The sequence below is a fragment of the Artibeus jamaicensis genome, unplaced genomic scaffold, assembly GCF_021234435.1.
Source record: "Artibeus jamaicensis isolate MK-2021 breed Jamaican fruit bat unplaced genomic scaffold, CSHL_Jam_final contig_419, whole genome shotgun sequence".
NCBI classification, from domain to species: Eukaryota; Metazoa; Chordata; class Mammalia; order Chiroptera; family Phyllostomidae; genus Artibeus; species Artibeus jamaicensis.
In genome coordinates this window covers 234390-247591 of record NW_026521824.1, presented here as the reverse complement: position 1 = coordinate 247591, position 13202 = coordinate 234390, and the positions used below count along the sequence as shown (strand labels likewise).

The 13202-nt window shown below is 51.0% G+C and overlaps 1 protein-coding gene across 1 annotated transcript in view; it reads left to right on the top strand.

The window, feature by feature from the left end:
- The window catches only part of LOC119062276 (ATP-sensitive inward rectifier potassium channel 12), a 48020-nt gene extending 36836 nt beyond the window's left edge, over positions 1 to 11184 (top strand). The window contains exon 2 of the mRNA XM_037163219.2: positions 9485 to 11184. Within this exon, the coding sequence (XP_037019114.2) occupies positions 9544 to 10830 (1287 nt within the window). The 5' untranslated portion in view covers positions 9485 to 9543 and the 3' untranslated portion in view covers positions 10831 to 11184. The remainder of the gene's footprint in view (positions 1 to 9484) is intronic.
- Positions 11185 to 13202: the final 2018 nt, after the last annotated feature.

Genomic DNA, 13202 nt, shown 5'->3' with positions numbered 1-13202 from the left:
CCCTGGGAGTCTAGTCATTAGCCCATTTTGTGGAGGAGGAAGCTGGGTTTCAGGAAGGGGAAGTGGCTTGTCCTGTTCCCCGGGAGGTGTCAGCCCTGGCTTTGGCTGACAGGTTGGCACTGGCAGGGAGGTGTGGGGATGCTCCAGTGTTGGTCCAGGCCCTGCCCTTGCTGTCTGGGAGGCTGAGGGCCAGTCTGGGCTGTTTGGGCTCTGGTTGCCCCTCTTTTGTGGGTAAATCCTGTCCCCCTCCCAGCCAGACTACCACATCCAGGACTGTGACCATGCATGATCCAGGAGAACGTCTAGTAAACCCCAGATGGCTGAACTCTCATCACAGGCTGCTTCAGGGCGTCAGCAGGAGCACTGGACAGGGCATCCAGGGACCTGTGTTCTTGTTTCCAAGGTGCCACTCATTCAGTTGCTTTGTAATTGTGGGCAAATCACTTCTCTGCGCTTCAGTTTCTCTACAGGATGGAGCTAATTTTGCCTCCCTTATGGGTGAGAACCAGTCTGACAGACTGGATTTGTGTGTCCAGAGAAAACCCCTTTGAGGAGGTAGAGAGTCAGGAATGAGGCTGAGAGAACCTGGGGCAGGCCAGATGACCAGCAGGAAGCTGGGATGGGCAGGCTGTCCACCCTCATCCCTTCTCCCTAACTTTTTTTGGCTCCCATTGCCCGGTGACAAACACCTTCTCAGCTCAGAGTTCCAGCTCTTAGGTGACCTGGGGCAAGGGACTTAACCTCTCTCAGCCTCAATTTCTCCATTTGTTGAGTAGGAAGAATCATCTTCCTTTAGGGTGGAGCCTGGAAGGCTGGAATAACTGAAGCGAAGAGCTGAGCACACAGGGCCAGGCACAATGTGGGCCCACGCAAGGGCTCAGGAATAAGATTAGAGACCTAGGCACAAGCCTTTGCCATGGGCATTCCCAGCTCTGGGCAGTGGTCTCTGATGCAGCCTCTCTGAGCCTCAATTTCCCCATCAGTTTTGAGAGTGAAAGGCCCAAGAGAGGCACTGAAGGGCCCAGGGCAGCTGCTCAGGGAATGATGAGGGATGGGGAAGCAGTGGGTGAGGACTGGGTTTTGAGTTGATAGCCTGGAGGGACCATACAGGCCATCTCCATACAGAGTAAGCAGTTTCCCAGAGAGGGGAAGTAACTGATCCAAGGTCATATAGCTTGTGAGAGGCAGAGCTGGAACTTGGACCCATCTCTGTTTGCCCATTGCCATTGTCTACCCCAGGAAGCTTATCATGTGTGGTGACTCATCAACAGTTGCCTTAGTCCCAGCCAGAAAAACCAGTGTGACAGTGGATTATAGCCAGTTTTGGATGTGAAAGGGCGGGGCTTCATGGGCTCAGTGGCTGGCAGGTGGGGAAAGGTGAGAAGGGCATCCCAAGTCAGCTTGGCTTTGGAAATTCACAGAGTGTCTTCCCAACACACTCTTTTGTGACCCTTACATCAGGATCTTTATGCAGGAGATGAAAGCAGGGGGCCCCTTTGGCAGATGGGAAAACCAAGACTTGGGGATTGCAGGGACCACATAGGACATGTGTATGTTCAAGGCAAGTCTCTGACGAGTTACTGTATAGTCATATACCCATTCACCCACTCATCTACGTATCTGTCTCCCCAACTACCACATTCTTCCATCCATTCATTCACCTATGAATATACCCACCTAACCACCCATTCAAATACCCACCCATCCATTCATAGTCTCCCTACCCATCTATCTATTATTGACTTATCCATCTATTTACGTACCTACCCACCCATTCACTTATCCATTCACATGCCTACATACCTGTGCATAATCCATCCATCCATTAATCTACCCATCCACTAATTTATCCATCCACATACCCATCTACCCATCCATAATCCATCTACGATCTACTCATCCATCCATAATTATCCATATATCATCTATGTATCCATCTATCTATCCACACACCCACCTATCTACCCATAATTCATCCATCTATAATCCTCCTGTCCATCTATTTACACACCCATCTACCCATTTATAATGTGTGGTGACTTATTAACAGTTGAATTTATTTTTTTTTACTTTTATTTTTTAAAAAGATTTTATTTATTTATTTTAGAGAGAGGGGAAAAGAGGGAGAGAGAAACAGGGATTGGTTGTCTCTCTCATGCCCCTACCTAAGGACCTGGCCCACAGCCCAGGCATGTGACCTAACTGGGAATTGAACTGATAACCTTTTGCTCTGCAGGCTGGCACTCAATCCACTGAGGCACACCAGCCATGGCAAAAGTTGGATTTATAATACACCCACCCATTCATTCAGCCATAATTAATCTATCCATCTATTCATAATCTATCCATCCATCCATCTGTACATCCACTCATTCATTCATTTATCCATCCACACACCTATCTATTCATAATTTACCCAACCATGTATGGTATCCATTATCCATCCATCTATAATTTACCCATCTATCCACCAATAATCCAACTATCCACCCATTCATCTGACTATCTGTCCATCCACCCTTTCATTTATCCTTTCATATAGCCACCCATCCATCATCCATCCATTTAGCCATCAATCCACAGGTGAGCCCTATGATTGGAATTGGGAAGGCTCTTCAGATGGTGGCTAGGGGCACAGGCTATGGACCTGAGTTTCTCTGTGACTTTAGGAGAATTACCACATTACTTACCTCTCTGGAATGGGAATGGCAATAGTTCTAACCTTGTGGGTTTGTTGTGAGGATTACATGAGTTTGATGTCCATAAACTGCTTACCACAGTGTCTGGACACTTGCTAATTATTAGCTGTTATTTTCTCTGAGGACCCATTTTGTCTTGCCCTTCTCTGGTTCTGAAAGTTTGTCATGGGTAGGCTGACATGCTGTGAAGGTATGGAGCATCAGAGTTTGGGTGGCACCCTCCACCTTCCAACAGGGCCCTGGGGTAGCAAGCAGAAATGTGGGTTCATGTGGAAATTTCTGAGTTTTGAGCCCCTCTGAGAAGAGCAGACCATCTACAGTGATTTGGCTTTGCTTTAACTTTAGGGTCTTCTAGAGACTGATTCATCTCCAGCTGATGCTGGAAAAATGGCAGCTGCTGCTATTGCAGTCTTGAAGATAGCCATGTGCCCACTCAACATTGTTATTTAGAAAATAGGATTCAAAAGGTAAGATTAAGGTCACTGACATGCACCTGTCTATCTAGTTATACATTCAGCCAAACACACATCTATGCACTCACCCACTCATCTATCTATTCCCCTACTCAGCCTCTTATTTGCTCATTATCCATCCACTAGTTCCACACAACCTCCCATCTGTTTGCCATCTACCCACCTACCTAACCCATTCGGCCATCTTTCCATTTGTGTATTTATCCATCTTCCAGCTATTCATCCACCACCACTCCCAGTCATTCATCAATTTGCCCAACCATCCATGCATCCTTTTATCCATTGATTCATTCATCTATTCTTCCACTCACTAATCTATCCACCCAACCCATCCAATAATTTTTCACTCATCTAACCTATCCACCTTTCTGGTTACTACTCATCCATCCATCTACTTATCCGTCAATCCCATTTATCCATCCATATGCTTGACTGCCCATTTGTACATATAGCTGTCTCCTCATTCATTGGTCCATCTATCTCCTCATCCATTTCTCCATTCAGGTGCTTATTCCCTCATCCCTTTGTCTGGTCAGTGAGCATTTCCTGGATACCCTTTCTGTGCCAGGCCTGCATCAGCCTCTCTGCACCTGGGCAAAGTCAACTCTCACATGAGGTAGAGAGTAGTTTCTGACCCTAACAGGAGAATCCAGGGCCAGAGAATCCAAAGGGCTTTATGGAAGTAGTGGCCTTCAGCTGATCCCTGATAGGTGAGAAGATTTTAAACATTTCCTTTAGCTGTGATTTGGAGGTTGGCCACATGGAGCAGAGGGATGCCACAGTGAAATTCATTGGGAGCCTGTTGTTGTGTCCAGACAGGAGTGTCCTGGACAGGAGGGTGGCTTTGAGAATTTGGGAAGTAAAATACATAGGACCTGTCGAGGGAATGGAGAGTGTATGGGTACTGATGGAGAGGGAGGAGGCCAGGCTTGTAGCTGGGGTGCTTGAAGAAATGACTATTGGCTCCCAACTAACCCCACGAGGAGTGGGAGGAGAAGGGGAAAGGTGAGGGTGAGGAGAAGGTGAGGAGGGGGAAGGGAAGCGAAGAGGAGGGAGAGGAGGAGGTGGGGGAGGAAAAGAGGGAGAAGGAGGTTTGGAAGAAGAGGAGAAACCATGTTGACCACATGGTGCTATAGAACATCCAGGAGGGGAAGCTAGAGTTCAGTTGCCTTTGCTGCAGGGGGGCCACCTGAGGCCTGTGAGAGATAGCCCAGGAGACCAAGTTCTGTGAAGGTAGTTTAGTGGTTGGTGATCCCAAGGAGTCTTGTACTTGAGGTGAGTGGGAAGTGAGCCAGTAAGGGAAGGAACCACTGTGGGGTGGATTTTTGACAAAGCCACTGCTGAGGGCAACTGGCTGAGGAACTTGGGGAGGCAGCATAGAGCAGGCATTCCTGTCAATCATCAATTGCATGTTGCTCCTGGGGCATTCATTCCCTAGCTTGCCCTAGAGCTATTGGGCAGAAAGACTGTGTTGGTGGTTAAATAGTGGGCAGTGGGCCCTGGAATGGTGAGGGTCCAGGGAATAGGTGGAACACTGACCACTCCCATCCCTATCACATAACAAACATATTGTTGCTGTTCCGCTCCTTGGGCCTAGCAAGGCCTCAGCACAGAAAGTCTGCACTAGGTCAACCCTGAGTATTTTCAGGCTATGGGTGTACACTGTGGGGAGAGGCTGGTCTGTGCATTGGTGGAGAGGAAGGGAAGTTGGCCTGCAAAGGTGCCCCTGCACAGGAGTTTGTCCTCTTCTCTCAGACTCTGAGAATGCAAATGGTTCTCCTTCCAACCCTCCATCTCCCCTCCAGACAACTCTTGGCTATCCCCAAGCTAGCCTCAGCTTTCTCACTGCCCTCCACCCCCCCAATGTGCCAGCATGTCCCACCCTGCTCCTTGCTCCATGGCACCCCTACCAGGAATGCCGCCCCCCCTACTGCCCTCCCCCAGGCTTGTGCACTCCTAGCCCCTGGTGCCTGTCACTACTGAGCTCCCTGTCTTGCTGCAGTGTACCCTTAGGCCTGCAAAATGAAAGATTGGATTTTCAAAGGTCTCCTCCTAAGTCTGATGAAGAGCAAATGCAGTAGGAGATTCTGAAGCTGTCCCAGGACAGTGAGAAAGTTCCAAGATGGATTAGTGATATCTGCCACAGGCATGAGCTAGAGAAAGGTGTGTATAAGCCATATTCTGTTTTTCCCGGAACTAAGTGATCTTTAAGGATTCTTCCAATGGTAGGACTTGATCATGAAGTTGGAGTTTCCCATCCCTGGACATTCTAAGCAAGAGCCGAATGCCTTGGGTTGGGGCGCTGGCATGGGTTTTATCTCTGTTGTTGAGTGCTGAGATTCAAGATGTCTGTATGTCTAATCACTACATGGGATGGCAAAGGCCTTGAGGACTGAGACTGAAATATAGTGTCATACCCACATTCTGCCTTGGGGCCTGGGGGACATTTATTTTTCTTCCTACCTCAGTCTGGGAGCTCATCCCTTGAAGGCTGTGTGACCCAGGGCAAGTAATTCAACTTTTCTGAGTTTTAGTTTCCTCATCTGGAAAACGGGATAATAGTCATAATGTTGTTGTGAGGATTAAGTGAGTTAATTAGAACTCTTAGAACAGTGCCTGATGGATAATAAGCACTGGATGTACATTGATTACTATGCTTATACCTTGGAAGTTGTCCCTGCCAGAGGAGAGGCCCCTGAAGGTAGGGGATCTTAAGTCCTGTCCCTTAGGGCCCCTCCATTGGCCAGTATAGTCACTGTTTTCTTGGCATCTGAGGATGTGAGCCCAGGCCTTGTCCTGGTCTCCTCCAAATGTCATTGAAACCTGAGGTGTCCAGAGCCTTGGGGCCCCTCCCAGTGACTTTCAGAGCCCTCCCATGGGTCATGTGGTAGCTGCCTCTCTAAAATCCCAGCCCAGGCATGACCAGAGTTATGAGCAGGCTGGATGCCAGAAGCTGTGTGCACAGCTGCTGGGCTGGCAGGGACAGCTCCAGCACTTCTCTGGGACTCTGGGTCCATGTGCTCCACTGGCCTACTCTCTGCCTTCTAGGCTTGCTTCACTGCTATCTCCAGTGTGGAAGTCACCCTGTTTCTTTTGGTTCACGTATTACACCCCAGTGTCTCTCTCCCATTCCTTCTTGGCAATGCCTAGGGCCCTCACTGGCCAACCTGGGCACCTGCTGACAATGGTCCTATTATCTCTACCATCTCATCCCAGCCCACAAGTTTCTTTGTGACTTGGGAAGAGTCTCAGCCTCAGTTCTCCCATCTATAAAATGGGGAGCTGGCCTGCTTGCTTGCTAAAGCTTCTTTCATCAAAACAAATCTAATTTCATTTCTTATCTGATTTAACCACTTGCAGCCTCTGAGCAAGAGCTAAACACCTGTATATCCCTGGTTGAGAATATTGTCCCACATTTATTTCTTTTTTAAAAAAATGTATGTGTTGGTGAGAGAGAGAGAGAGAGAGAGAGAGAGAGAGAGAAAGATCAGTTGGCTGTTCCACTCATCCATGCATTCACTGGTTGATTCCTGTGTGTGTCCTGACTGACCTGAGATTGAACCTGCACTGGGACGACACTCCAGCCAGTTGAGCTGCTTGGCCAGAGCTCATCTTACATTTCTTAAATCAAGTCTTTAGAGAAGGTTGCAAGGCTTTAAGAGCCATGCAACCTTCTGGCCAAGCTGGTGTTTGTGTGTGAGGAGTGTTCTTGGGATGTTTCGTAAGTTGGTGGTGCTGGGGTTGTTACTCATGGGTTTTCTTCTAGGGCTTTCTTTGTGGTGCTTTGTTCACCAAGCCTATGAGGGACTCTCCACACCCTGAGGGTATCATACACACATTCATCCACACATGCACAAGCATGTACACAGACAGCACAATGAGGGCAAAAGCTGAGACTGGACTATACTTGGCTCCCACTCTGTCTCTGTTCTTGACTTTCTGGGTGACTTGGACAACTGACTTTGCTTTGAGTCTGTTTCCAGCTCTGAGAAAAAGGGGAGCAGGTATGAACATGACCTAGTTGATTTTTTTCTATGTGGTTCTAGGAGGAACATCAACAGGTGAGAGGGTTGCTGGGCCTGCGTGACATAGTCTGGGTGAGTCCTAGGTGCCCAGCCTTATAGAGACACCAAGAGCCACTGCAGTGGCCCCACCTACCTGGGAGCTGGCCAGATGTGAGGCTGATCAACTGCCAGGAGCTATGCATCAGAATGGGTTCTATGGCCTTTGATTCTTGCAGTTCTGTCCCATGCATGCCTTGAGCTATTTTGGAGTCCCAGCTGGAGTAACCATGACCCATTAGATGGCCCTCAAGGTCTCCAGGCCACACAAACCCGCCCCCAGCAATCTGGCAACCTCCTGCTGGCATCTGGCAACATCCTGCTGGCATCTGCTGCCAAGAGCATTTGCTGATGTGTCTTGCCTGCTCTCCCTGTGGTTGGAGGAGCTGGTTCTCTCAAGTAGTAAGCACTGCATGAGCATCTGGGGATCCAGCAGCATCTAGGAACCTAGACAGACCTAGGGAGTGATCTGCAGCCTTGCGGCTCTACCAAACACTGTCTCCCAGATGTTTGGAGCAGAGGTCAAAGGTTGTGCCCCCCTGAGGCTCTGGTTGTAACTGGTCATACAGACCAGGGACGAATCCCGGTGTTGTTACCTCCTGGCTATGTCATTCCCAGTGTCTAAGCCTCTGGTGGTTGTCCAGCCACCTGCCTCCCTGCTGCTGTCCTGAGATCTTCTCTGAGGCCTCCATGTCTTCTGGGTACTTCAGGTCTCCCAGCCTTGAATAGCTCTGACCTCGTAGTGCAACCAGGTGGGGTCTGGGGGTGCATGGGGTCCCCATTGGTGGGGAGGAGCATGCCTAACCTCATGCTCATGTCCGGGCCAGCTGGCCAGGGGTCTCCCTCTCCTTCCACCTCAGCCCTGCTAAGGCAGGGTGAGGTCCTGAGTACCCATAGCCCCAGTGCTAATGGTCAGATGGCCCCAGTGCCTACAGGGCCAGGTGGTACCATGGCACCCAGACTGCAGATGCCTCAGCCTGGTACCAACAGGCTGTCCCAGAGCCAGCAGGGCATTGGGGGAGGGGTGGCCACTGGCTTGTGTGTTCAGGGACTGGATGAGTATCTCCAGCCATGGGAGCAGTGTTTGTCCTGTGTGGGTGCGGTTCTGTGGGATGTGCCCTGAGACCACCCAGTGTGTGTGTGTGTGTGTGTGTGTGTGTGTGCATGGCAGGCTGACCAAGTGACACTTTGAGTGTTTCCCACGTGCTTTAGTTTAGAGCTGAGGAAAGTGGGTGTCAGGGAGGCACCTGGAATGAGGTCAGCCAGTCAGTGACTCCTCTGGGCACTGACTTAGGGACCCCCTCCTAGCTACTGCTCACAACAAGGAGGCAGAGGGTGTGGTGTATGGGTTTTGAGAGTGGGCACCTTGGGTGGAATATGTGAATTTCAAAAGGGTGGGGGGGTGTGGGGGGGCCCAGCTTGGTGTGTTCTTGGGAACAGGGCTCTCAATAGACCCTGGGGGGGTGAGTCAGCAGTGAGGGGAATAGCAAAGTGTCTGTGCTCAGGTGGCTGATGGTCTTGTGGAAGGACTGCAACCCTGTGCGCATCATTGTTGTTGTTATTACTACCCTTATTAGGCCAGAGGTAAGGGTTGTGGGGTTACATTAGGGACCTGCATAGGGTGTAAAATCCTCTGAGAACACAGAGAAAACTTCTGGAGATATTCTAGTGGCATTAAAGCCAAGGCCTGACAGAGGGAGGTGGTAGGGAAATGCCTGAGAGGAGAGGATCCAGGGTGGGTTTAAAGAACAGGAAGGAGGCCGTGGGCAGCAGCATGGTAAGTGAGGGGGAGGCTGGGAGGTGAGATCAGAGGGGTCCTTAGCTCTGCCCACACAGGTGCCACAGACACCTGTGGGGGCTCTGGCTTTGAGCAGATAATGGACAGGCTCCCTCTGGCTGCCACTGGACTGGGATTGGGCAGTAGCATGGCAAGGTGGTTGCCAGACTGGTCCAGGTAGGTGACAATGGGGCCGTGTGAGTGTGGAAGAAGGAGTATATCCTAAATGTATTTTGAAAGCAGAGCCCTTAGTGTGGGAGTAAGAGAAGCTGAGGATGAATTCAAGGTTTTTGGCTGAAAGTACTAGGAAGATGAAGTGGCAGGTTTCTAAGCTGGGAAGGAGGATAAGGAGCTGGTTTACAGTGTGAGGGAAGATTAAGAGGGCAGATGTGACATCTGCCAGTCACATTTGAGGGCCCTGGGTGGAGGAATTTGTGGGCTATTGCAGGACATCTGCTGTCCTATCTGTTGCAGGAGCCGTCCCACCTGGAGCCGGCCTGGGGGCGAGGAGCCAGGGCTGCCCTATCCCCGGGATGACTGCAGCCAGCCGGGCCAACCCCTACAGCATTGTGTCATCAGAGGAGGACGGGCTGCACCTGGTCACCATGTCGGGTGCCAATGGCTTTGGTAACAGCAGGGTTCACACACGGCGCAGGGGCCGAAACCGCTTTGTTAAGAAGAATGGCCAGTGCAACATTGAGTTCGCCAACATGGATGAGAAGTCACAGCGCTACTTGGCTGACATGTTCACCACTTGTGTGGACATCCGCTGGCGCTACATGCTGCTCATCTTCTCGTTGGCCTTCCTTGCCTCCTGGCTGTTGTTTGGCATCATCTTCTGGGTCATTGCTGTGGCTCATGGTGACCTTGAGCCAGCTGAGGACCGTGGTCGCACGCCCTGCGTGTTGCAGGTGCATGGCTTCATGGCAGCCTTCCTCTTCTCCATTGAAACTCAGACCACTATTGGCTATGGGCTGCGCTGTGTGACAGAGGAGTGCCCAGTGGCTGTTTTCATGGTGGTGGCGCAGTCCATCGTGGGCTGCATCATCGATTCCTTCATGATTGGCGCCATCATGGCCAAGATGGCCCGGCCCAAGAAGCGGGCACAAACACTGCTGTTCAGCCACAATGCTGTTGTGGCACTGCGTGACGGCAAGCTTTGCCTCATGTGGCGTGTGGGCAACCTGCGTAAGAGCCACATTGTGGAGGCCCATGTGAGGGCTCAGCTCATCAAGCCGAGGGTCACAGAGGAGGGCGAGTATATCCCGCTGGACCAGATTGACATTGATGTGGGCTTCGACAAGGGCCTTGATCGCATCTTCCTGGTGTCGCCCATCACCATCCTGCATGAGATTGACGAGGCCAGCCCACTATTTGGCATCAGCCGGCAGGATCTGGAGACAGATGACTTCGAGATTGTGGTCATTCTAGAGGGGATGGTAGAGGCCACGGCCATGACCACACAAGCCCGAAGCTCCTACCTGGCCAATGAGATCTTGTGGGGTCACCGCTTTGAGCCTGTCCTCTTCGAGGAGAAGAACCAGTACAAGATTGACTATGCACATTTCCACAAGACCTATGAGGTACCCTCCACTCCCCGCTGCAGCGCCAAGGACCTGGTGGAGAACAAGTTCCTGCTGCCCAGCGTCAATTCCTTTTGCTATGAGAATGAGCTGGCCTTCATGAGCCGTGATGAGGATGAAGGTGATGAAGATCAAGACAGCAGCAGCATCCCCCAAGCTAGGCACGACTTTAACAGACCCCAAATTGGTGGCAATGCCCTTGAGCAGCGGCCCTACAGGAGGGAGTCAGAAATCTGAACTGCTGTTGGCCAAGGTGCAGCATCTGCCCAGCCAGGGAGAGGCCTGCATCCCCTGAGGGCCCAGGGTTTGGGCAGAATGGGCCAGACACACTGGTTGCAGACTCAGTAGTGTTTTAGATGTTTTATGTTTCTCCACAATGGCCTTGGAAGGTTGGCGGGAGAGTGGGTGGCTAGAGCAGGTAGTCCCCAGCCTCAGATGCCCAAGCAGGTTCAGGGGCAAGGAGGTGACCTCCTGGGGGCTTGACCTTCTGCCTGAGGAAGGGGCTGCAGTCTGCCCAGAAATGGCTCTACAGCTTGCCACCCAGCCTCTGCGTGAGGCTGGAAGGCTGGAGGGTAACCTGCTGGTTTTTAATGTAGGAAGAAATGATGGACTTTGGCTTTCTCAATCTTAGCTTGGGAAAGACTGTTTACAAAAAAAATTAACATGTGATTAAATTTTTTTTTAATCCATGAGGGTACAAAAAAGGGACAATTAGAATTTTATTTGTTTGCCAGGATGCAAGCAGCTGGGTGGAGGCTCCCAACACTTCCCCAAGGCTGGATGGACCTCTGTTTCCTCTGTGAAGGCTAGGCCATGGCGGGTGGCAGGTCTATGGAAAGCACAGCAACACCATGATTTTTTATGCACAGGGGTAGATTAGATTCCATTTGTGATAGAAAAACCAAGACCATGCTCATTATCATAATACAAGCTTTCCAGTGTCATAGAGGAGGAGGAAAGGGGCAAGAAAGAAGTAGTTCAAGCTTTTTGAGTTTGACTTTGCCCATTAGAGGTGCTTCTCAGGGTTGGATAGGAGACCTGTCTGCCATGGAGGGTTTCCTCTCTCTCAGTGCACTGTATTCTCCTGGTTTACTTCTCTCTCTTTTTCTGGCCAGTGGCCTCCACACCTTCCATGGAGAGGGGTCATTGGGAAATGCAGGAGTGGATGCCTCCATGGGATGGAAGCCTGGTTCCCAGACTGAGAAGAACTGGATCGGCCCCATTTTGTAAGGGCCCACAGCATGACTTGTGCCTTAGAGACACCGAGAAGTCTGGCTCCAGTTTTTGTTTTTATAGGACTCTCCCCACTACCCTGACTCTACTGCGAAGTCCCTGCCAGCCTCTCTGTCTATAGAGGTCGGGCTGACCAGTGCTCCCTCTGAACCTGGGGCAGCATGGGCGAGCCCAGGTGAGTGGCAGCCAGGCTGTACCTGGCCTGAATGGCAGAGGAACAGTCTTAGGAAAGATGTGGAATTGTTGGTCGAGGTGACTAGGAGTAGTATGCATATCCAGGAACTCTAGTCAAAAAGAGGTTTGGGGCTGATGACTCTGCTTGCCCAGAAGCAGGCCCCTGGATGAGAACCTGCCCAATGGGGGCTTGTTTCTGGCAAAGAAGACAGCAAGTGGGGCCTGGACTCTGGGATGGAATTGGGACCCTTCCCAGGACAGCTAAGAGTGCTGTCCTCCCAAATGACTAGGCCCATGAGAAAGTTAGTACTGGCTTGCCTGCCCAGGCTGTTCTAACCAAGCCCTCAGGACAGCTCACAACCTGAGGCACCAGAGACACTGGCCCAAGTTGGGGAAACTGAGTCAGAGTGCAAGATCATGCAAACAAGGAGTAGGTCTCTAGTGACAGGGAGAGGCTAGGGCCTGGGTGGGGTCTCCTGACTCTTCCCTCCTCCTCTGACCCTTACTACAGCTGGAGACCTGACCTGAGGTCAGGGGCTGTGGAAGGCCTGGGCATGGACTATCAGCTCCACACCAGAGAAACTCCGACAGCCCCAACACTGAGGTAGGCCTGACTCCCAACACCCTGTACTAGCCTCATACCTCACCCTCACCCTGACTTCTGGCCAAGATGATTCACCCTGAGGCAGTGGAGGCAGCTCTTTCAGGATCTGCTGGAGGAGCTTATGCTCTGAGCCCAGCTGACTTACTTAGCCTTAGCCCTGGGGGTGAGGATGGAGTTGATGTTGGAGCACTTACCTACCAACCCCATCTCAGATTGTCAGGCTGAGCCAGGGTGAAACAAGGTGACCCCAGTTAGTTGGGCAGCATTAAGGGCTGGTGCTATGATCTTCTCAGCAGTCAGAGATCCTTCCAGGGCCAGGTGGACCAGCCTTCCACTCACTCCAGAGTATACTCACTCCAGAAATCACTCACTTCCACTCATCAGGAGTATAGTCAACTGGAACTTCTAGGCTCTGGTGATTTCAGGTGGCCTGATGTACCTCTTCTCAGGTCTGTCCCCTACCAGGCCCATGCCAGACAGTTCAGTCCCCAGATCCTATAGGAGAGAAGCTCCAAGCTGCCTTTTATTTCTTGCTAAAGGCAGATGCTCTGTTTTCACTTTTCTGCCCTTTCCCCCTCCTCTGTATTTATTTATTGCT